Source organism: Antedon mediterranea, chromosome 2, assembly GCF_964355755.1.
Source record: "Antedon mediterranea chromosome 2, ecAntMedi1.1, whole genome shotgun sequence".
NCBI classification, from domain to species: domain Eukaryota; kingdom Metazoa; phylum Echinodermata; class Crinoidea; order Comatulida; family Antedonidae; genus Antedon; species Antedon mediterranea.
Genome location: NC_092671.1, coordinates 14,147,834 through 14,172,826, shown reverse-complemented (window position 1 = coordinate 14,172,826; position 24,993 = coordinate 14,147,834). Strand labels below are relative to the sequence as shown.

Below are 24,993 nucleotides of genomic sequence, written 5' to 3'. Positions count from 1 at the left end.
CAAAAACTAAAATAGTTATATCTAACAAAAAAAATACACGCAATTGTAGAAAAATATATTATAAAATTAGCTATTATTTTTAATAATTTTATTTGAAATTTTAATTAATGTTAGAATACATTTTATTAATTTTATACGATTAAATAATAATGGTACTTTTATAAAATTCTTGAAGGAGGGTGTTTACATTCGCGACGGGAAACGAAAACAACACACAAAACGTGAAAGACGTTGACGGCATTTACCTTTGAAAACACCACATATGGTAAAATTGTTTTATATATTTTATGTTGAATTATATGTTTACTAGATTCTCATTATATAATAAATCAGAAGAAGTTAAAATAACTTCCAAATTCATGTTTTACAGATTAGTTAAAAGCCTTACTTGTTTGTTAGCCGAGAACATCATCGATAATTAATGTCAACAAGAACAGCACCTGTACCAGCTGTGAGGCCCCCGGTAGACAAGCCTCAGAGGCTGGTTGGCGTTAGTCATAGCAACAATAGCAACAGCCTAGTTGACCATGTAACATCTGCAGATTCACTGCATAATGTTATACGTATAGTTATGCAGCATGTGTGTGCAATATTAGATGATGTTCAGTATTATAAAACGACAGAACTGCAGGCTGAACTTGAAGCACTCAAAATAGACTTCCAAGAATTAGCTAGAGATTCATCTTATGAAGAGACAAGAGATAATTATCATCATCATTTTTGGAAAGCTGATTTTGAGTCTGAGAGTAAATGTAAGTTAGAGTGTGTGGCATTGAAAGAACAGTAAAATAAACATTATTACTATGGTATTAATTGTAGTGACTTTCATTTAAATTGCACATAACATTAACAATAATATATATTTTATCAACCATGCCTATTTATTATTTTCTATCGCCATGGTTGACACTGTGTCTAATGTAAAGTTCGACCAAAATTGTAATAGTACATTTTTTTACATTTGTAAACTTTTTTTTTTCACAGATCTAATAACCAAATTGTCACAATTAGCACATGCCTTAGTAGACTACAAAGAGACGTGCTGTAATGCAAGCAGGAACGTTAGAGTCCTGGATCAAGCATACTGGGATCATCTATGTGATAAACATTTGCAAGAGATTAGAAACTTCCGACTGGTTAGTTGATAGTAGTGAATTTGTTTACATTATGTATTGTATTTTGAAAATGAACAGAATATCATTTTTGAATTAATGGTAGTAAAAGGTGATAATAAGGTAATTGTTACATTAGACCAAAAAATGAATATTATAAATACTAGACTGTAATAATTTGTTATGTTTACACTTCTCTGATCATTTTTCCAGCAAATTGCTCCCAATGTAACAGATGCATTAAACCAGACATCACAAGTTCATCGACTTTCAGCGCCACTTTACGGCTCGCTACAGTGGTCACCTGGTACAGGACCTTTAGATGACCCCGACATCAGACGTCCTCTTCCCAATGAGTGCACAATTGCAAGACGGGATAATATTCAACCTCGTACACAACCACCTTTGGTCAATGGTCATGTTTCTGGGGTGCACACGATGCCAAGTGTTCATGACATTCCCGATTATTCTGGGAAACCAGGTGCAATGAATTCAGGTAGGTTAGATGTCTATATAAGGTAGTGTACATGATTAAAGCTCTGTCTACATTATCAAACTAGTTTGAAAAAAAAAGTGTGATGTGCCCAAATAGGGTAGTGATATTGCCAAATATGGTAGTGACCATGTCCATATATGGGCATATCATATTTTTTTATCACATAAAGTTTAATAGTGTACAGAGCTTTATACTGCATAGTCACTAGAATAGAAAGCCTTCAACCTACACATATTGTGTTATTAGTTGAAGCCTATACCCAGAATATTAAAAACTGTGACTGTACTGAATCATTTCTGTATGCACACAATGAATTGAACATGACAATTAAATAGTTCCTAGGTCCTTGCATACTATACAGCATCCATACCATAAAGGTAATACTGTTATGCTCACAATCGTTAATAAATTGTCCTAGTAAATGCGAAGTTGTATACTACTGCAAATATTTTATGCATTCTTAGAAAATAAACATTATCTTTCAGCTACTGATGCAACGTTAACTAGTGGCGGACGTTACGGTGGACGACACATCTACGAACAATCTATAAATGCGCGGAAGTTTCCAGTACAACAGGAAATTAGACATGTATCGAGTCGTTATAAACATATTCACGGTTTCTGTGAATAATTTTGTAAATGTTAAACAAAAAAACCAATTTAAACATTCCAAATGTGATTTCAAAAAGAGTAATAAAGATTTGATAGAATAGAACTGTAAACGTTTTGTAAAGTTTATTATCAAAATATTTAAAACATTTGATAAATTGACAAAGCCAAGCCATTTATTTTACCACTGCCCAATGATGTAATAAATTAATTTTTAATAATTAATCATCATACTAAATTAAAGTAGCACTTATTACACTTGTGCAATGATGCGATAAATGTATGAGCTTAATTAAACATATGAGACAGGCTAAGATATAAATATATTATTGGTTTAAAAGGATCATAGTGTCAAAGTAGTTTAGTAGTAAATTTTGGACTCAACTCACAAAAAATCTTCATATTTTTGCATTATTTATACATTCCATTATGCCCTTAAATTTAACATTAGACACTAATAAATATAATTTAGTTTAGTGAATAGTGAAGGAGTAAATAGTATATTGTCCCAATGTATTTTCTTGTTAATCATTAATGTTACAGTATTCCCTCTAATAAACTTATTTTATGCAATAAGCTTTGGTTTCGAGATAAGATTAAAAAGACATGAAAAATGGTCCTTGAATTTGGATCTATTATATTCCATTAATTGAAACATAACTAATTTTATGGAATGAATTTTACGTTTGGATGGTTATTACAATTGCTTTAAATAAGATACAGTAGACAATTATTACTTACACTACAACATGGAATGCCTTGGTATAGAGATTTAAAATATATAATATCACAATACTAACCACTAAAACGTACATCAATTTATACAAATTTAAACATTTGGTGGTAACGCTTTGTATAAAAACACTACATATCTATGATAAATATTATTAAAATGACTTTGTTGTTAAAAGGTGTAACACTCTTAAAAGTACTGTACAAGGCAATATATACAAAACATTGGTGGTACTCTATAGTCCGTCAATTAAAATTTACATCACAATCTACATATATAAAACTGAAATTGCAAAATGTATGCCAAGGTTTTACAGCAGTGGTTGCTACCAATGTTTCCATACATTAAAACATGAAAGAAAACATTAAAATAATTGGCACATTATCTGTTTGAATTCAAATTTTGATGACCTACAGTAGTACCTAGATATTAGTTATGCTATGTTAATTCATATGTTCACATGCAGGGACATTGAGGTGTGCTTCCTCCCATGATTTCTTTGACAGTACAAAGTATTGATGGACTCTAGGCCTACTGTAAAGGCCAATTTACACAGACGAGCGGTAACGGTAAGCGGTAAAGGTGATCGGAAAACGCAAAAATAGAATCTATGTTATTTCTTATGACCATTTACACAGAACGCGGAGCGGACGAGCGGTTGAGCGGAAATCCGCTCAGGATCGAAACAGATTCGATTTTGTGAAAATACCGCGCGGTAATTATGGATTCTGGCCAACCAACGACATGATTGAAATGACGTCATCTATCAACAAATTTTGTTTGCGTCCGTCGAGTGAAAGACGACAATAAATACGAGTGCCGTAGTAGGCCTAGCCTATAGTTTCTTCTTCTTTTTATTCAGAAATACAAACACCTACGACGATGACTAATGTTCGTATAAGGATAGTGAAAAGAAAATATACATTTTAGTACGTTATTAGGCAACAATTCCCTCTAAAACTTAGGCCTGTGTGTGCTAGGCCTACTGACAGTCAGTCACATCCAGGCCAGCAGTGACTGTAACATGCATTAGCCTCGAGGCCTACACGCACCTACTTTCCACCACTCTGTTCGCGAACTCCGCGCGCTGTGTAAATGGGAAAAGCCACGCGGTTTTTCGCTTACAATTACCGCTTACCGTTACCGCTCGTCTGTGTAAATTGGCCTTAAGTGATGACAAACAACACAATGCATTGGTTTCTGCAAATTGAAACCTCCCCACAACAAAGTCAGTTCAGACTAGGCGCTTGATTGTACCTGGTGCAACTCTGTTTGTTGTTGTTCATCCCACAATGGTTCTTCACTATCGTACAAATGCTCTACAAAATAAAGTGAAAGTAAATTAAAACTAAATATGTATTTCTACTTTATTTGTATGGTTTTCAGTAAAAAATACCTAAAACTGCATTATATATGACAGTAAGGATATCATTTATTGATGTATATGGAAACAAATAATTACAGACCGTATATTAAAAAAATGATTCAACTAAATGTTGATCATTATTAATGTTTAAAATTGCTAGTACGTAACAGAATTTATAGTATGCCTTTCTATTTCTATGGAGGACTGGGACCAACAACAGTACCAGGTACATAGTTGTATTAACAACAGTACCAGGTACAGTTGTATTAACAACAGTACCAGGTACACAGTTGTATTAACAACAGTACCAGGTACACAGTTGTATTAACAACAGTACCAGGTACACAGTTGTATTAACAACAGTACCAGGTACACAGTTGTATTAACAACAGTACCAGGTACACAGTTGTATTAACAACAGTACCAGGTACACAGTTGTATTAACAACAGTACCAGGCACACAGTTGTATTAACAACAGTACCAGGTACAGTTGTATTAACAACAGTACCAGGTACACAGTTGTATTAACAACAGTACCAGGTACACAGTTGTATTAACAACAGTACCAGGCACACAGTTGTATTAACAACAGTACCAGGCACACAGTTGTATTAACAACAGTACCAGGTACACAGTTGTATTAACAACAGTACCAGGTACACAGTTGTATTAACAACAGTACCAGGTACACAGTTGTATTAACAACAGTACCAGGTACACAGTTGTATTAACAACAGTACCAGGTACACAGTTGTATTAACAACAGTACCAGGTACAGTTGTATTAAATGGAAAAATGATATTATAATAACTTTATATAGTTGTTAATTGACTAGTTAGATGCTCACATAACTGAGAACACATGTGAGTTATTTTTGTGCTAGAATGCAATGGGTTTTGTCTAGATTTTGTAGTTTTTTTAGGTTTACGGACATTACTGCATTAGTGGATATGTGTGCTTAATAAATCTTATTATCAACTGCAAAATCACATGTAATGTTAAGACAGAATTGACAGAAATCTTACCAGTTGTGAAGTCAGTCATCGGAGCTAATGCTATTAATAACCATCCAAACATTGAAAGTAGCGCCCTCACAAGATTAACACCCCTCCACGCTGAAAGTCGTGATTCAATATCATCAGGTGGCCTATAAAAACAACAATCATAATAATTTATTTTTACTATATGAATATAATATTATATATTAAATGTATAATTATCACTTCGTTATTGCAAACTGGTTGGTTCATGGTTGGTTAGAAAATATATTAAGAAAGTAAATCATATGTGTGAGAAAAAAAAAGTGTTAAGAAATTAATAAATAAAAAAGGGGAGAACACTATAAATCATTTCAACGTATCTCTATTTCTACAGTTGATAATTGTTTATTCTGTAATGAAAAATATACTGTGTCATTACTAAAATTATGACATTGATTGGTTATCAATAATTACAATTTAGAGGCGTCTAGAATGCAATGGGTTTTGTCTAGATTTTGTAGTTTTGTTAGGTTTACGGACATTACTGCATTAGTGGATATGTATGCTTAATAAATCTTATATCACAAAGAACATTCTGGATACATATAATATTGTATTCTATGTTTGAGTAAGTATTCTGTCATCAAACTATGTAATTGATTGATTATTATTGAAATTGATTTGTATTATTATTGAAACTGGAATGATTGAAATCTTTGGCTTACCATAGTGTGTCTTCATGATCTTGAGGGTCACTAAAAAAACCCAAAATAATATTGTAATTTTTTTGTTTGTATTATATTTGGTCTCAAAATCAAAGATATATCAGTAAATAGTTGTTTAAGTTAATAACTCTAACAATAAGTTCAATAAGCTTATTTCATTATTCACTTTAAATGCATGGAAAGTAAATTTGAGATTAATCACTGCCTTAATTATTAACACATTATACTATTCTTAACAATGACCAAAGCTGAAAATAAATGCAATGTTGACTTGCAAATGAATTAATATAGAACGTTCAGAAATGTGTAAATGTTATGTAAATGTCACTGAGCCAGCTCATACATCAAATGTAATGACTCGCCATCATCACTGACTATTTCTGTGTTCTCTGCCTCTCTATTCTAGAATAATTTAAAAATTAGTTTCTACTAAAAGATGTATTGTTTCTCAGAAACATGAAAATGAAGATTAATAAAATCAGTATAAAATCAATCATTGAATATGTAAGGTTATTTTGTAGTTTTAATCAAGTTAATCAATATTTTCGCTTATAAAATGACAAAATAAATGGTTAAATTCAACCAAAACCTGGTTGCCAATTTGACTATTTTTTTGCTTTAAATTACAGTTTTTTCAGATAAATAATATTTGTTTTGATCTACTTATTGGTCAAAGTGCATAACTAATGTGACATTAAAAATGGCACATTGAACAAAAATTGTTTTAAGAATTATTTTTTTCAGGGGGACATCTTTAATTATTTGTAATAATACGCGATTGATAAAACAATCTTGAAGTAGACCATGATTTTAGTTGTGGCTTACCAGAAATCGACATCGGTCACTGTAAATAAGCTAATTCTGTCGTCAACAGCAGCAAGTGCAACGTTGAATATAAGTGCTAAAAAATACACTGATAAAAAAAAAACACAAAAATACTATATAAATGATAAAGTAATTAAAACAACCAATGTAAATAACAGTAATATACACATGTACATTAATAAGCTAGACTAGGTTTTGCTTTTAATTTAAATTTCATCAACACAATTGTATTGTTTTATTCATTTTAAAGATGAGAAAAAAAAAATTGTATTGTTTTAACTACCATATCTTTCTTCTCATCATGAATTTTGTATTATATTATTTATTTTGTATATTATGAAGGAAATAAATGTTACTATGAAAATGAAATGAATGAAATTGAAATACACTATATAGGGAGTAGTCTAGTGTATGTCATGTGAAGTCTTAAGCAGTTCATTGGCATTAAAATCTCTCAGGCACTGAATAATGAGAGAATAACAACAACATTGCCAAAGGAATGAAATCATTCAATGTAGTATATCCAATTTCAAGTAATTTTAAAATAGAGTTGACCTGCATTGCATACTTTGGAAAATAGAGTACCAATGACCAATTATTAGTTTGTATTATACCTATTCATTTTTTTTTTCCATCTTTTGATAGTACTATGATTAAATGTTCATTTGATGCTTATTAAATTTCCTTAATTATTATTATAATAAAAAACTTGAACATACATAGAGATTTCATATATTTTAATTGGCAAATCTGCAGTTGAATCAGTTTGTCTTTGCGTTTTGTTTGTGACAGTGGCTTCGCTTCACTGATAGAGCATATCGGCCTTATGAAAACTAGTCTTAATTCATAAAGCTGTATTATTCATAACAACTAGGCCAAAGTATGTAACAAACATAATGATTTTTATTTGATGTTAGACAAAGTGATATATCTGTACAATAAATAAATGCTAGCCATTTGCATGAAGCTTTGTAACATTTGGAGAATAACAAACACGCTCACCGTTTCTCATACATCATCATCAGTAATGATCTATATAAACAATTGGTTATTATAGATGATATAATTTATTTTAAACTTACATAAGATTGCTATTGCACCAGATTTAAATGTTAAAAGTGCTCTGAAAAGTTTCTTGTCAGGTCTAGCTACATCAAATCTAGTGATAATAAATGTTAAAAGGTTATCAACCACAAATAGAATTTAACAGGAAATTGTTACATAAAGATAAAATACTTTTATTGAATTTTGAATTAGTTGATTTATACAATATATTATTATATGAAAATATCAAAATATAAAGAATGTCAAAATACATTAAAAAAAATAAATTCATAACAAAATTACAGACAGAAAATGAGGACAGACATTTAAAAAAAACACAAAAATCTGGGGAAAATACGACTGGGGTGTTTTATTGAATGTTTTAATGATAATAATATAACAGTTGATTACTATAATCATTAGTTATCATGATTAAATAAAAAGTATTGCAAGGAAAAAGGGATTTGATATGATGCAAGATACAAATATCCATTGTATAAATACATATCTAATAAATAATAAAGAAGTAACCTTACCTATCAAAAATTGAAACAGTGCAAAGGGCTAACAGGAGGTAATAAATAGTTGAAGTTGGTTGCGCTAAAGAACTGTAGTGAATTAAAAAACTTGTATCTCCATCAATCGGTAGACTATCGTATCCTTGACTTAATGAATACACAACTATACACTGCCACAGAGCAAAACCTGCTAACAAGCCGTGACAGTAGAGAGATAATGTCAGAGACATCTTATGAGCAGCCTAAAAATATTAACAATACATTTGAATGTCTGTCAGTCCTTAAATACTGATAAGGAACTTAAATTCCGATTATGACAAGTGATAAACTTTCAACTTGCCTATTATTAAAATATAGATGAATTGTTTTATTGGCATAAAATCATCTTTTTTTGTATTATAAAAAAAAATAACAACACATCAACAAAGCATCATTTACACATCAATTAATAAGTCACACAATTTAAGTGTAACCTTTTTTTAATTTATACAAAACTTTTAAAAACCATTAAAAAAAAGCAATACATGGACATACAATTGCAACTTCTGTTGTCGTCTTGCTTGTGATTGGTTGCGGCATTTCCTCTTTTTGCCGCCTCTTTGCCATCTTTGCTTTATCTTCACTCTTAAATCCATCTAAAATCAAATAAATAAGAATAATTAGCATTTAAAATGAATTGTACCAATTTCAAAAAGTGGACAACATAAGTTTAGTAACTTGTGTTTGGTTGCATTGACAAATACAATTTGTAACAGATCAAAGTCTCTCAATTGTTAGTTCATTTAGATGTTTACATCTACAGTTATCAGTGCATCTTAGAAAAATCGAAGTTCTAGAGCTTGGATTTAACAGTATTAACTCCAAATGTGTTAACAAAATTTCACAAACTAAAGGTCTTAAATAGAATGTAGCTTGTATTAACATTGATCGGTGCGGATAAAAAGATTTACAGATAAATGGCAGTTACATTAAGAAAATTGAGGAGGAAAAATACTCGTCAGTGCTACTGAACAAATATCACACAATATGTTTTTAACATAGTGTTAAAACATATATTGGCCCTTGTTTCACAGAAGAGTAACTGAATAGGGGTGTCTTAAAGGGGGGTTCCGGGTTTAAACCGAATAGTAAAAAATGTAAAATATATTTGTTTGTCTCTTGAACGGTAAAAGTTTCAATTTATATAAGCACCCAGTGAAGCAGAACGAAGGCTGTGAAATCAGGCCAGATTACAAGTGCAGCTACGGCAAAATCACACTGTGGTTACAAAATAGGAAATTCGTGAAATGGTCCATCTTCCGACGACTCGTTATCATTAACCATATCAATTACTTTTGTAAAATTATACTTATCTGATGTAATATTAGTCGGTCTTCCCATTTATAAAGTCAATTTTTTATGAAAATTCATCAAAACAGTGAAAAATTAGATATGTTTGCACTTTACGTTTGCCGATTTTCGCACCGACGAAAAATCAAAATCAATGAAGCGTAACGTATACTGTACATTCCTCCTGCTGAGGATCGATCGAGCGAGACGACGATACACGTGCTCTCTCTGCTGCCCACCATGCCTGGCATCGTCACGTGATAAGCAGATACAATATACAATACCAAACTGGTCGGGTCGAGTATACCCCGTCTATAATCACAACATGAACGATGTACAGTATTTGATTGAAGGTCGACTCGACCTACCGGAATGGTATAGATAATATAGCTCGAATGAGAGAGTTGGAATATTTTTGTAGTGCAGCCTATAGTAAAAGGCCTGGTAGTATCAATTCGCATAGGGTCTACTACACTATAGCTAGCTCAATTTTTAACTGGGCCGGATCAGCTAGATCTCCTTCCTACTACCTGGTCTACTTGCTTGATGCATGAGTATCCGCTTTTTTGGAGAGTAAACTAAGCCTATTTTAGGCCTACTTAGACGATCGGGACACCATACATGTGGACGGCGATCGGACCTTGTTTTGCTTCAATATTTACAGCCGATTTTGTAGAACGTTTTAGGTTTAGATTGTTTAGGAGTTTTGGTTGATAGGATGGGTTTTGTTATTTATGGGCGAATCGTCTAGTAGTAGTAGGCTAGCTAGGCCCATGGGCCCCATTGTTTTAACGTAGCCATCGTGGCATGGAATCCCTATAGTCAGAATGGCTCTCGCCCATTAGGCTAGGCCTAGAGTAGTATTGTACGTGAAGCCGATAATACGATCTGTACTATAGAGGTATAAAAATAGTATACTTTATGACTCCGTAATCTGTACTAAATTTTGTATTTCATTAAATGTCAAATAAATATATGCTACTACTGTTATTATTACACTTTAGGCCTAGCTTAGAAAATCTACAAAAAATGTATTTCACAATGATCGGGTGGTCGTCGTTTGACAGGGAAGAGAGATGTAAATTAGGCCTAGTTGACAAACACAACGTACATGACGTCGCGAGTTTGGAATCCACTGGTGACGTGATTTTGTGAATATCTCATGAATATTAATGAGCTTCCCTAAGCTGCTGAAAAACAGACTTTCCATGAATTTACCCTAAAATGTATATGAAATTTAATTTTTTAAATTTCTCGTTATTACTTCTTCATTCTGACATGTCTATATTGTTATATTTTTTTTTATTTAATAAATAAACGATATTTAAAAGCAATTTTAAACCCAGAATCCCCCTTTAAAGGATGGGTTATTCAAAGTACAGGCCTTTTACCTTTTCTTTCCATGAAAAGTCGTGGGATTGGTTGACTCGGTAGAGTTGCTGCTGTAATTGGTTGGTTAGAATCAGTCGTTTTATCTTCGGTTACTATATCCTCTGCTGATACAAGGAACTCTATAGTTGACATAGCTGTAAAAAAAAAATGTCCAGAAATGTTCCTCTAAATTTGAGTTGTGGAAGTTCGATTACTAGTAATTTGGTTTTATAAAGCTCTGTCTACACTATCAAACGTTATGCGACAAAAAAATGTGATGTTCCCATATATGGACATGATGTCATACTGTATCACTTCCACATTTGGGCATATCACTACCATATTTTTTTTGTCAAACTAGTTTGATAGTGTAGAAAAAAGTGTTATATACCAGATGGCAATTGTTTAAAGATTGTTGCCACCCAAACAAATTTTTTGAATAGGCAATTTTTTTTATTGAATAGTTATTCACTTTGACCAACAATATAAACCAATTTATTTAGCTGAAAACATAAAGAAAAAAAGTAGTTGATTGAAAGCCCTTTGGCTAACTTATTTTGCTTCCGTATAAGTAAAATCAGTGTATTTGTGGGTTTTTTTCCTGTGGAAGTAAAAAACTTTTTATAAATCTTATTTATTTATATATTATGTTTTGGGAGACAATACATCTCTAAATAATAGTATAAAAAAAATGTATAAAATATCATGGAATATTCCACACATTTTATTAGACAAAATTAATCAACTTTATTTAATCTTTTAATACCTTCTCCATCAGCTAAATAATCATCATCCCCAGAGCCAGGTAACCTACATAAAAAGAGGTTAAATACAAATTAATTACAATATTTCTCATTTCTCAAATTCTTAAATTTAGACAGTTTAATTATATTGTTGATAAATTTAAAAGACAATTTCAAGAAAGAAATACTTCATATGGTTGATATTAACAATCTATCGTCTATTACAGCCTGTCAAGCAACTACACAGCTGTTGAGTATGAATGAATGACCATTCCGGACATGGTCAGAAACATATTATTATGCCAGGAATGACTGTTAGACTCAATAGCATAGTCGAGTGGCATGCATGAAAACAAATGGTTAGTACCATACTCAAAACATGGAGCTATAATTCATAGCTCCATGCTAAAAACTATGTAACTTGGCATATATATCATGATATAAATGCTTCTTAATTAATTATCAACATACTTTGGCGTTTTTTTCCGTTTTGTTTTTCCTCCACGACCAGCCGGTGGTTTTCCTGTAGGAGTAATAGCATCATCCTCGCTTTCTATATAAAAAAATAATTGATTATTAACATTTCTATGTTTCTTTTTATTGAGTTCATCACACTACATCTACAACAATGTAGAGTAAAAAATATGACTTCAAATAACATGTATCTCACCAATAAGCTTTGATCGTGGGCGACGTTTTTTCTTTGTAGAACTTTTTGGAATTTCAGCTAAACCATCATCGCTTACCGACCTCTGAATACGTTGAATACGAGCTGCGCTTTCTGAAGTTAATTAAGATTTAAAAAAAATAAAATAAAAATATCACAAAAGTAATAATTCTATTAATCATAATTATGTGTTTATAAAACATTAGATTAAAAAAAATTACTATCTATTCATTCTTTAAATACATTGTAATCATTTCTTAATTTTACTGTTTTTAATGTAAAGAACTCGGGTATTTAAATATCTGCTGGGAGAATTTCTGTTTACTACATAACAATTCTGCCTCTCTCTATTGTTTGTTATTTTTTGTTATAAGTGAGACGAAATAAATGAAATGAAATGAAATGAATGCTCAACTCTGTCGGTGGTTTTAACGTATGAATGCAACGCTGTGGATTCAAGCACTCTAAAATATTTGGTGGGATTAAGTATAAGGGTAAATTATCATTTCTATTATTATTCCACATTTTATTTTCTATACTACGTTTATAACACAAGTGGTTATGGTTATTTCTTGCCAGTAGAAACAGAAATATATGTAATATTAAATGAATTTGCTGAGATTTTGAATAATTGATCCTTAGAAGAAGTTCAATACAATTTAGATTACCTATGATGCTTTTTTAAAGCAATTGGAAGTGGGGAAGACATTAGTTTAATAGATGAGCATTCATGTACGTCCATTTAACACTGTCATAATACTTTTACTACTAATACTTCATTGAACATTTCAACTACAATATAAATGCTTAAATTACTGTAAGAAATCTAGCATCTATTTACATAGGTTTCAGTGTGGCAATTATTATAAATGGGTATGTTGTTGCACAATCTGAAAATATATATCAGGACAATGATAACCTCAGGCCCAAAACATTATTTAACTAAGAAAGTACTTCTCTGCTACGGATGAGTTCTGTTGGGTTCATTTATTTGCACGTATTGGAAAAGCAGCAACCACTTTTGGAAGACTTCACGCTCGTGTATGGAACAACCATAACCTTACTATCAAATTGAAGACCCACATCTACATTGCATGTGTGCTAAGTGTCCTTTTATATTGCTCAGAGTCCTGGACCACGTATTATTATCAGGAGAAAAAACAATCTGAATATACCTACTATGTTAAAAAACAATTTAAATTTACCTCTTTTGCGCCTTGGAGCTCCATTAGATGTTCTGGATGTGTTTATAGGTACATCATCGTCCATGTTCTCACCTTCCCCACTGTCTGGATCGAATCCTGAAGTTGGTCGTTTTTTCCTACGTGTTCGTTTTCTACCATCAGTGACATCTGTACTAGGATTACCTTGTTCTTCAGAGACAGTTGTTGCATTTTTATTAATGCCTGACTGCTGTGAATCACTTGCATCCACTAAAAACAATTCATATATTCATATCTTTACCTTCAATATAGATTTTTCAAGTCTAAAGTCTAGACATTTGAAAGATATTACCAATAAAATAGAATTTTAATATTTTTACCTTCAAGTTTTTTTTTAGATTTCACTCGCTTTCTACTAGGGGATGGAACATCTATGAAAAAGAAATAAGCAAAAATAAAAACACAACATCAATTAAAATAATATTTTTTTATACTATTTTTATTATGACCCTATGATTAATTTATACTCATATCTGCTAACATTTTAGAGGAAAAAAGACAGGGTGTATTTAGACCGACATCAGGTAAAAAATGAACCAAAATAATTTTGCCTTAAATGTGTAATTAGAGTAGTATGTATTTGTATTATTTTATTCTTATTTTATTTTTGAAATATTAATTATAATTTTAATAAATAAATACTGTCTTTAATAAAAAGATAGACGTATGAACTTATGAACCAATGAATAAGCTTTACATTAGATAATGCATTCATAGAAAGACAATAGATCATACATTATTATTCTAAGAAACAAACATATTGAGAAGTACAGGAGCATGGCACAGAATTATATTTTTTACTATACAACATAATTTTATATATATTTATATTTATTTGGCATTTAATAAAGGGAGGCGTTTATGATTGTTTTTGGGTGGTTACACGTATAATCAAATATTAAATGTATGTTAATACATTAAATGATACTCTACTTTACTTCTCTATGGTACAAATGATCATGAAGTAAACCTAATCAATACTGTAGATTATATACAGATATTTTCAAATATTTGCTTTCTCGCTTTTATATTTATATTATGGTGCACACAGCTTTAAAAGTAGGTACAAACCGTCATGTTATTTAAGTTATATACACACCAATATATCACACTAGTCTAGTTTTTATTACCATGTATAATTTAATAGGTTTGGTTTAAATATAAAATTTTTAATTTACCATTTTCAATATTGGTACCAAGTGGAGGTAAACTTCTTCGTTTACTTGGCGTATCCTGTAACAAAATTATAACCTCATAAATTCTTGAATTCAAAAAAATGTACCATTTAAAACACAACACAAACTGTATTGACAAACATCAATATTTAAAAAAAAAACACAACAGCATTTTATTTTAATGGACTTTTTAATATGCTAAAATTTAAAAGCAAATATAACTAGCCTACAATGTTGTATGTTTTCAAATGCAAACAAATTGTAGGCCTACTATTGTGACTTTTATATTGCTTCTAGAAAGTATTTTCATATAAACAATTTTCTTGTTCATCACACAATTTCATTGTTTAACAATCATAAAAAACATTCTCTGGTAATCATTAAGAGTTCGCAGTTTTTATGTCAAGTTACACACTCCTTTGCAAACTACAGAAAAATAGCGTCGTAGAACCAGTTAATAGATTATTAAATCCATGTCTCCCTGATTCTCCACTTGTATATTAACAACACACTATGCGTCAAAAGCGTCCATTGCCCCGTCCTCGATTCCCAATTATGTGTAAGCTACGGATCGACTCACCACGCGTCAACATAGGGAAAAACTGTAGATGTAAAATGTATTACTATTATGTAATCAGTGTTGTAGTTTCTACAAAACTGGAGAATATTTCAAATATAAATCGGAGCATAATTGATAAAAGGTTTCAATATCAGAAACAACTTCCCGACCCATCAATTTTTTTTCGCCTACCTTAATATGCTTATCTATAAAATACTTATAATAGCCTCTAGGCCTACACATACACACAGACCTACCTACTACGGCTAGCTAGACCTACTACTACTACGGCTAGCTAGAGGCCTACTATTACTAAAAAATGGTAGGTAAAAATTTAAATTCCATATTTATTCATTTAATCATGATGGAGCAACAAAATAATTTGTTTTGTTGCTGATTTAATAATCGTGTTAACTTGCCGTTGCTATGTAGTCCATCTATTCTACTACTAGCCTAGGCACATGACATTGCCTGTTTTGAAATTCTGAAAGGGCTGAAATTAGTTTCAACTGGCGACAATTTTGATAGAAAACTAGCAAAATCTGCTACACAGGGGGCCTAAGAAAACATGCAGTCACAATAACTTAGCTACATTCAATCTAAAAGATGTCTAATCAACCGATCAACTAAATTATCTATTTACCATCATTACTGATAAAAATAACTATACAGTTAGGGAACATCCGTAATTATAGTCTATTTTTTGTATATATTTCTAAAATTTCTCTCGCATGTAAATACGGCAATCAATAAAGTTTATTTTGTATATAACCACAGCGCCACCAACAGTCAAAGTAGTACAGGTGGTACATGTTCGGTGTGTGGTTACGTGACGACTTGTGTAAATAATTTACGCCTTTTCGCTCAATTATTTTTTCGGGTTTTTTTTAATTGCTGTTTTAGTGGAGTCAATTACAATAATGTTTGAGAAAAAAGAATCGTTTTTACTTATTTTCTTTTAACAAATATCTTGCCAATGATGGCTGGTGACGCTTTAAATCATGTTTACGCCACCATCGTGATGATACTCAAAGGGCGTTCACCTTTGATGTCAAGTGTGTGGGTTGTTGTGAAACACGTTTAGAAGAAGTTTCGTTGTATTTGAGCGCAGTGGTGGTGTGTCTTGATATTGTGTTGAGTTCTTTTTTTAAGCAGACGTATGTTGAATTGCAATAAAAATAAAAGATAATGGCTTACACGTTATGGAGATACACGATTTTCCTTTTTATATGGTTTAGGACAACAGAATCTAAAGAGGGTAAGCCAGTTAATCATACTTTTTCCCCCTTTCATTTTGTATTCTTTTTCTAGGCTGGATGGACGAAGGGTGGTACAACTCCGTCCTGCCTGGCTGCTGACCACCAGAAGAACAGGACCAAGCTGGTGGTAGGGCATTCCGGTGGTAGGTGGCGGGTACTGTGATAAGGCGAGTGGAGGTCAATAGACTGAAAATAATAGTTTGAACAATTATTAAATAAAAAGAAATGATAATTTATAATAATTTTCAACAGTTTAGAACAAAATTCTTTATTTATTCTTTATCACCAGGCAGTTTAGAATTTTATTTATATTTATTTTTTATTTCAACAATGTTTTATGAGAGTGGTCCATTCAGCCGAAGCCGTTCTATGCCTGTTGAGTTTATATAAATAAATGAATGAAAAAATATACTAATACTATGCCAGGTAGCCTTGTTTCTTTACAGTGCATATCTTTAATTATTATTAATCCTAAAAAACAATAATTTCTCACTAAAATCTATAAACCAGGTTGAAATTCTGGTAGTGGTATACTGAATAAATAAGTTATTAGACATCTAATATAGGAAACGATAATGTACACATTAAGATTTCATATTTTTTAAACTGATCCTAGGATTTTGTATTAACTTGTTCTTTGCACAACCCAAGGCTATTTTGTACGTGAAATAAGCATACTCTATTGCTTCTACAGTATTTGCACACAAAAGAACGCTACATTCTGAAATATAAAGACTTCATTTAGTTCTCATCAGTTAATGTAGAACATTCCATGAACATATTCAATAAACGACATGTCCAACATTTGTAAGTAAATTTACCGTTCAGCGTAACTTCATGAAGCATTTTAAAACAATACTTCGGTTTTGATTTAATCATTGCGGCAGTAGTTAAGTTCACTTGATTTCCTGCTGAACTGCAAAGAGTGTCATCTCACTTTTCATTGGGCCATAACATTGTTTATAATAATGAATTTGTTTATACCTTGTATACAGTATAAAAGTGTCACTTTTATTTCCTCCAACAGTTTCAACTCCCTGAACTTTTCAGGTCATTATAGATAGTCTATTTCACCTACTTTAGGTCACAATCAATAGGATTTGCACTTAGCCAGGAATCGTTTTTCTAATCTTCATGGATCAGTAAACTGATTTACAGGTAACCCTGTGTCACCTTTATCTTTTGATTTCTTGCTGCACCTAAGTGAATTAAATTGGAATCAATGTTTTTTTTTTGTTAAATGAGCTTTTTACAAAATTTCATTAGTTCAGGGTTTTTTCTTCCTTGCCAAACCATAGCCTATCCATATAGTACACATACAGTCTCAGACACAGTACATAACCAGTTCCAGACAGTATACAGCCAGTCCCAGACAGTATACAGCCAGTCCCAGACAGTATACAGCCAGTCCCAGACAGTATACAGCCAGTCCTAGACAGTATACAGCCAGTCCCAGACAGTATACAGCCAGTCCCAGACAGTATACAGCCAGTCCTAGACAGTATACAGCCAGTCCCAGACAGTATACAGCCAGTCCCAGACAGTATACAGCCAGTCCTAGACAGTATACAGCCAGTCCCAGACAGTATACAGCCAGTCCCAGACAGTATACAGCCAGTCCTAGACAGTATACAGCCAGTCCTAGACAGTATACAGCCAGTCCCAGACAGTATACAGCCAGTCCCAGACAGTATACAGCCAGTCCTAGACAGTATACAGCCAGTCCTAGACAGTATACAGCCAGTCCCAGACAGTATACAGCCAGTCCCAGACAGTATACAGCCAGTCCCAGACAGTATACAGCCAGTCCTAGACAGTATACAGCCAGTCCCAGACAGTATACAGCCAGTCCCAGACAGTATACAGCCAGTCCCAGACAGTATACAGCCAGTCCCAGACAGTATACAGCCAGTCCTAGACAGTATACAGCCAGTCCCAGACAGTATACAGCCAGTCCTAGACAGTATACAGCCAGTCCTAGACAGTATACAGCCAGTCCCAGACAGTATACAGCCAGTCCCAGACAGTATACAGCCAGTCCCAGACAGTATACAGCCAGTCCTAGACAGTATACAGCCAGTCCCAGACAGTATACAGCCAGTCCCATACAGTACATATCCAGTCCATACAGTAAGCAGTCCCAGACAGTACGAGTCCCAGACAGTACATAGCATGTCCCATACAGTACATAGCCAGTTCCATACAGTACATAGCCAGTCCAAGACATTATTATTATACTGTGTTGTAGACCCTTTCCATAACCAATTGGTCTCAAACAAAATGTGATTGGTTGCAATTTAAACATTTTGCGGGACGCTGGTCTAGTTTCTTATGTACTATACTGAATTACTGTCATAAAAGGAACAAATCAATCATAATTTTAATTAGAGAAAGTGTCCACAAGGTTAATAATAATCTGTTTTCTGAATATGACGACCTCCTTTTCAGCTCTGTTAATTCAATTATTACTAAGTATACCTCTGATACTAATAGAGATAATAATATTTCACACGTTCTGTGTCTTTAAATCAGAATAGAGATTCAATAGAACAATAATCTTTGTAGTTTATGATTCAGGTAACAAACACTATTAACTATTTATTTAGTGTGTTAAACCAAATGCCAATCAAATATATATTATAATGTAGTTTGTTTACTTTCCTGGTTATAGTATTAGTCTATATAGTACTGTATTCTGAAAGGGACAATGGGTGTTGCAGGTAAAAAATTTCCTATAGAATAGTAATTTGAACTTCTGGCATTTTTTATGAGGTGGAAAACTTATGGAATGAACCTGATATCTTCCTGATGTTGCAAGGCCCATTACTGTAATAAGCATTGGATTTAGTATGGGATTTACTGATATTATTCACAATGCAATGACCCAAACAAGGTTCTATCACTTATTCAGGTTTTTCATGGTCTTGAAATATTTAGTACAGCCGTGAATAATCGGTATAACCCAATAATTTGTAGGATGAGATTTTACCCATGCTTTCTACATAAAACTGTGGAGTATTATATTACCACGTTCATATCTCCTGGCACAAATCATCAACACACCAGAGCACACACTGACGCGGACACAGTGCTGTGCGAAACACAGGTGTTGATGTTTCTGTGTAGTAATCTCTGAAGTTTTGCTAGGCAATGTGACTGTACAGAACAGTATAAGGGTATATTAAGATGTAATGTGTTGTGGGTCTAATGTTAGAAGGGCGTTGGATTGGATTTTACTCATTTTACTGCATTATACTGTAGGACACAAATGTGATATTTTGTGATTTAACCATGCTTTTGTCAGAGCTGCTGTATATACTGTAGCTTATTAATTACAGCAGTACATAGTACTATAGTAGCTACTGTATAATAAGGTGTGATATCATAAGAAAAAAACAATGAAGATTTTTCTTTAACTTGATTTATGCTTTGTTTATTACAATACAAAGCAACTCTGGTATTTCCCTTAAAGGAAGCCATTCTATCAATTATCATCACAAGATAAGGTTATGATTACCACACGCCCCATCATATGTTAATACTGTAGTAACATCATGTATGTAAAGTCTTTTCTCTTTAAATTCTAAAACAATTTTAGGAATTTTACCTTGGGGTTTTTCAATTGTTGGGTGTTGTTTGCTTGCTAATGATGGTTTAATAAAATGGAAGTAATTTTTTAAGTCCTTGAAATCGAAATTCTACTGCAATGATGGCTTCACTACCTACTGTACACAAAGTTTGTGAAGTACTGGTAGGAGAGGAGTGAACATTGACCCTGTTAAGATGGTATGGTTACAGGTTATAGATGGGACAGACTTGTAACTGTATTATTGATATGCACTTAATACTGTAGAACTTTAATAGCTTATTAATTACAGCAGTACATTAGTACTATAGTAGCTACTGTATAATTAATAAGGTGTAATATCATGAGAAAAAAAACAATGACAATTTTTCTTTAACTTGATTATTATATGCATTGTTTATTACCCGGCCTCTATCATTGTCTGGATCAATGTTGTTTTATGATGTGCAACCATTGTTTTGCATTTTTATTGGAGGTCATAAAATAACATAGGAAGTACCATTATTGAATTATTGGTGTGTTTCTATAAACTAAAACGTTTATGCATTAATGCTAGATATTAAAAAAATTAGGCTGGATTTGTCTGCTCTTTGCTGAAGATTTAAATTATTTATTTTTGGTAGTTTGAATGCAGGTAGAAGGTTACAAAACTCTAGCCTGCAGAAAGCAAGCATGTATTTTTATTAATTGTGTTAACAACACACTTTTAATTTACCTTGGATTGGATCTAAAGTTCTTCTAAAGTTTTTTCTGACAGTCCTTGGATTTTATTATGAAGCTAACAATTTGGTAGAATGCACATAAATCATCAGATAAGACCTTCAGTTCTATGTAACATTCCACATTGCATTTAAATAAAGGCAAACTACTACATATGTTTTAGTGCTAAACTGTAATAGCCCATAAAATTAAAATTACCCAAAATACAGCTAACCCTCAAACCAATTTTAATTTTTTTTAACTATACCTATAAAAATAGTACTGTTGTACATATTACTTTTCTAAAATATATTTTATCCTCCACATAAAGCATTCTTACCCGTATTTTTTTTATCGCGTTCTGAAATAATTTTATATTTACAGGAGATTGAAAACAGTTCATCGACGACCACCCACTGATTTAAACACAAAAATTGAGCAGAAATGCAGTCTGTATAAAAACTATATTTTAAATCTATTTTGAAATAAACGATATACGGCCCTACTGTATGCAGCAGAAACCAACCTTTTTAACAATCCCCTGTCTACAAGCTACAGTAAAGTAATGGAGATACCTTTGTAAATTACAACTCTGGTATTTCCCTTAAAGGAAGCCATTCTATCAATCATCATCACAAGATAAGGTTATGATTACCACACGCCCCATCATATGTTAATACTGTGGTAACATCATGTCATGTAAAGTCTTTTATCTTTAATTCTAAAACAATTTTAGGAATTTTAACTTGGGGTTTTTCAATTGTTGGGTGTTGTTTGCTTGCTAATGATTGTTTAATAAAATGGAAGTACTTTTGAAGTCCTTGAAATCGAAATTCTACTGCAATGATGGCTTCACTACCTACACAAAGTTTATGAAGTACTAGTAGGCCTCGTGGTAGAGGAGTGAACATTGACCCTGTTGAGATGGTATGGTTGCAGGTTATAGATGGGACAGACTTGTAACTGTATTATTGATATGCACTTAATACTGTAGAACCTCTTTGTATTGAAAAATGTGGTGTTTTAATAAAAGTTTCTTAAAAGTAGTATTGTAATATCTAAATTTAATATTAATATTACATTTTATTAGAATACTACTTTTAGAAGCTTATTAATTTATACAGTAAGCTTCTATAAGCCTTCTGTAATTAACTACAAACTTTAAAGCAAAACTACAAACAAAAAGTAATACAGTAGCTTCTATAATGTTTTCACTTTCTTTGAAGTACAGAATCAACTATAGTATCAGTATATTGAAAGTGAAATTCAGTACTGTATATTTAAATTCTGTATAACAAATTGTATACAAAGACCATACAGTACTATAGTTCTAATTCTGCCCAACCTTTGTATAAAAATGTTCCTGCTGAAAAATTATTATGCAGGAGGGTTTATTTTTTCCTCCATGGTTAGGACAAGTGGTTCTTGAATTAGAACTCACAAACATAACAAAATAGTGGTCATGGTACATGGTCATGGTTTAGACCTGCTGTACCTATTTTATAAATAGTATAGACTTAAAAGGTTATTTTGCTGAGTCTGTGTTTATACAGTTACACAATGTAGTCTTCAAGCTGTTTGAGTAATATTGACAGACTCACCCATGGGCAAACTGTTCCTCCATGATTTAGTCAACTGATTATTGTAATGAATTCATGGGTCATAGGTTATGAAAAACATCCATACTGTACTTATTGATAACGTGATGATTAATTATGATTATGTAAAGTGCCTGCTATCTAGTTAATTAGGCCTTTATGTGTGACGTAAGACTGGATGAAGAAACCTGAACAGCATCAGTATAACATTGTACAGCCCACCATACATACAAATATTTTACTAGAAGTTTCTTGGGCGAACAGCAACATTTCTAAAATTACAATGCAAGAGAAAAGGACATTACCTGTTTAAGTTATTTTAAAATGTTTAGGCCCTTAAGTTACCTTACAATAACTGGTACCACCCATGAATACTGCCCTTAAAAACACTAACATTAACAATGTTTCCAAACATCCCAACTCCCTATCCTAAATTTTATTTTAGTGAGACCCAAACAATTAAAAAATTATTACAAATAGATTGATTGGAATCTCTGTACAGTTTACTGTAATTAAATTATCATGCAAAAAAACAGCGGCCAGCTAGATTGAACTGGAAAGTCTAAACTTCAAGGTTTAAATTTACCAAGACCAATGTCCAATATTACTGACCACTGCCTCGCCTGCCCAGTAGGGAGTTGCAATACCCTGGTATTGTTCCATCCCAGCCCCTGTTGTTTGTTCAAGATAGGTGCTGCATTGTAGCTGACTGTGAGTCCGCAAATAGGGTCTACTCCGAATTTCTTCAATATATGACGATAAATGAAACAAAAACATACAATTCAATCATAAGCCATGGGAAAACTACAGTAAAACTGCGCCAAGTTATTCAAGGCAGATAAATAGTCAAACAGGAATGGCCTTGGTAAAGTTAACCTTGTTTAATGTTGTGTGAACAAGGCTTTAGCCATAGGCTGATTAACTACATACTTATTGATTGGCTGATGATACAGACTGTAATAGTTAAACAAAACTTAATTTTAATGGAAATGGGCTACTTCTACCTTCTGTACAGTACAGAATTAGAAAGTAATGGTACATACAGTACAGTAGCTCAATTGCACAATAAATGTATTAGAGAGAGTCCCACATTTCCCATTATATCCCGGATCATGAACCACGTATAGAAACTATACTATACTGTAGGAGTAGAAAGCACTTGTCGGAGGTAACTACTAACTGTAATAAGGTATTCCTCACCGGAAGGATTCAATTGTTTCCTGCTAGCTATTGTGATATAGTATTTTTATTACAAAGAATCAATATTATTTACCGTTCTAATTTAAAGACATGTCAATGACCCATGTAGTAGACAAGATCAGGAAGAACATTATGATGTGTACAGTAGCACCAATAGTGTTAAGTATTATTTTTTTATTTTAAATTATTGCACTCAATACAGTTTATTTACCCCCGCCAAGGAGGTATATGTAATCGATCGTGTTTGTCTGTTTGTTAGCAGGATTACTCAAAAAGTAAAGATCTTTACCAAAATGAATTTAGGCCTTCAGATAGAGATGTGGTCAAGGACCATTCCATTACATTTTGGGACCACTGTCCCAATTCCAGACCACTTTTTAGTATACTTTTCAGACCTGCTAGTGTTAAAAGATAAGACAGAATTTTTCAAAAGCCGGCGAGCAGTTTTAAAGTAACAAGTAAACGGAAATTGCATTTTCTCGACAACTACTTGTCCAAAAAACTTCATTTTTGTACAAGAGGCAAGAGTTATAATTTGTGATTTGTAAACATAATTTGATTTAATGTACAGGTTTTTTAATACGAGTAGTTTTTAAAAACATATTTTTTTTCAAATTCACCCGTTTGTTTTTAGCGTTTCTGTTTTATTGTTAGGCCCCGTTTCTGCTGCCAAAAATATACCGTATATATACGGTATATTTTATATACACGGTATATTTTATATACGGTATATTTTTTGGCAGCAGAAATGGGTCTCATAAAAAATATACCGTATATATATGCGGTATATATACCGCATAAATATCCCCATCGTTTGTGGATATTATACGGTATATTCCAAAATATACCGTATATTTCGTACCCCGTTTCTGCTGCACTCAAAATATACCGTATATGTGACCCGGCCCATGACATGAGGTCAAAAACTAACAGAGCGTGACGCGTTTGTTTTTCTGCTGCATTGACACACACGTGTATAATAAGCAAGCAACAGATCAAAATATCACTGTGGACTGAAGAAATAACTATTTTTGCAATTCAATTGTGGGGAGAAGCGAAAGTTGGGGGGAGACTACATGGTCAGAAGAGATACCGAGATTTACAAAAGTATCTCAAACAAAATAAAAGCAGAATTTGTGGTAGACTTAATAACGCCAAAGTTAAAGGCAAACGCC

At 32.5% G+C, this 24,993-nt stretch overlaps 3 protein-coding genes across 3 annotated transcripts in view; 2 read left to right on the top strand and 1 right to left on the bottom strand.

Moving 5' to 3' along the window:
- Positions 1 to 192: 192 nt before the first annotated feature.
- On the top strand, positions 193 to 2,527 carry LOC140040493 (uncharacterized). Its single transcript, XM_072086474.1, has 5 exons — positions 193 to 265; positions 371 to 752; positions 985 to 1,136; positions 1,326 to 1,608; positions 2,094 to 2,527. Exons 2-5 carry the CDS (start codon positions 422 to 424, stop codon positions 2,237 to 2,239), a joined length of 912 nt encoding a protein of 303 aa, XP_071942575.1. The 5' UTR covers positions 193 to 265; positions 371 to 421; the 3' UTR covers positions 2,240 to 2,527.
- On the bottom strand, positions 2,511 to 16,172 carry LOC140040492 (transmembrane protein 237-like). The gene is made up of 15 exons (XM_072086473.1): positions 16,120 to 16,172; positions 14,921 to 14,975; positions 14,063 to 14,113; positions 13,725 to 13,952; positions 12,523 to 12,633; positions 12,324 to 12,405; positions 11,876 to 11,919; positions 11,130 to 11,264; positions 8,944 to 9,044; positions 8,428 to 8,651; positions 7,930 to 8,006; positions 6,848 to 6,935; positions 6,023 to 6,052; positions 5,343 to 5,464; positions 2,511 to 4,269 (listed from the first exon to the last, which is right to left on the bottom strand). Exons 1-15 carry the CDS (start codon positions 16,123 to 16,125, stop codon positions 4,190 to 4,192), a joined length of 1,434 nt encoding a protein of 477 aa, XP_071942574.1. The 5' UTR covers positions 16,126 to 16,172; the 3' UTR covers positions 2,511 to 4,189.
- A 404-nt stretch (positions 16,173 to 16,576) lies between these two features.
- Positions 16,577 to 24,993, top strand: part of LOC140039299 (epidermal growth factor receptor-like) — a 42,667-nt gene continuing 34,250 nt past the window's right edge. The window contains exon 1 of the mRNA XM_072084903.1: positions 16,577 to 16,734. Within this exon, the coding sequence (XP_071941004.1) occupies positions 16,665 to 16,734 (70 nt within the window). The 5' untranslated portion in view covers positions 16,577 to 16,664. The remainder of the gene's footprint in view (positions 16,735 to 24,993) is intronic.

Excerpts from the sequence above, each read along its gene's own strand:
- LOC140040492 (XM_072086473.1), bottom strand. Across the intron at positions 11,920-12,323 it reads AAACGGAAAAAAACGCCAAA|GTTACCTGGCTCTGGGGATG; the intron begins GTATGTTGATAA and ends CTTTTTATGTAG. Across the intron at positions 8,007-8,427 it reads ACTGTTTCAATTTTTGATAG|ATTTGATGTAGCTAGACCTG; the intron begins GTAAGGTTACTT and ends TATTATCACTAG.
- LOC140040493 (XM_072086474.1), top strand. The coding sequence starts at position 422 with ATGTCAACAAGAACAGCACCTGTACCAGCTGTGAGGCCCCCGGTAGAC. Across the intron at positions 1,137-1,325 it reads AGATTAGAAACTTCCGACTG|CAAATTGCTCCCAATGTAAC; the intron begins GTTAGTTGATAG and ends TCATTTTTCCAG. Across the intron at positions 1,609-2,093 it reads ACCAGGTGCAATGAATTCAG|CTACTGATGCAACGTTAACT; the intron begins GTAGGTTAGATG and ends ATTATCTTTCAG.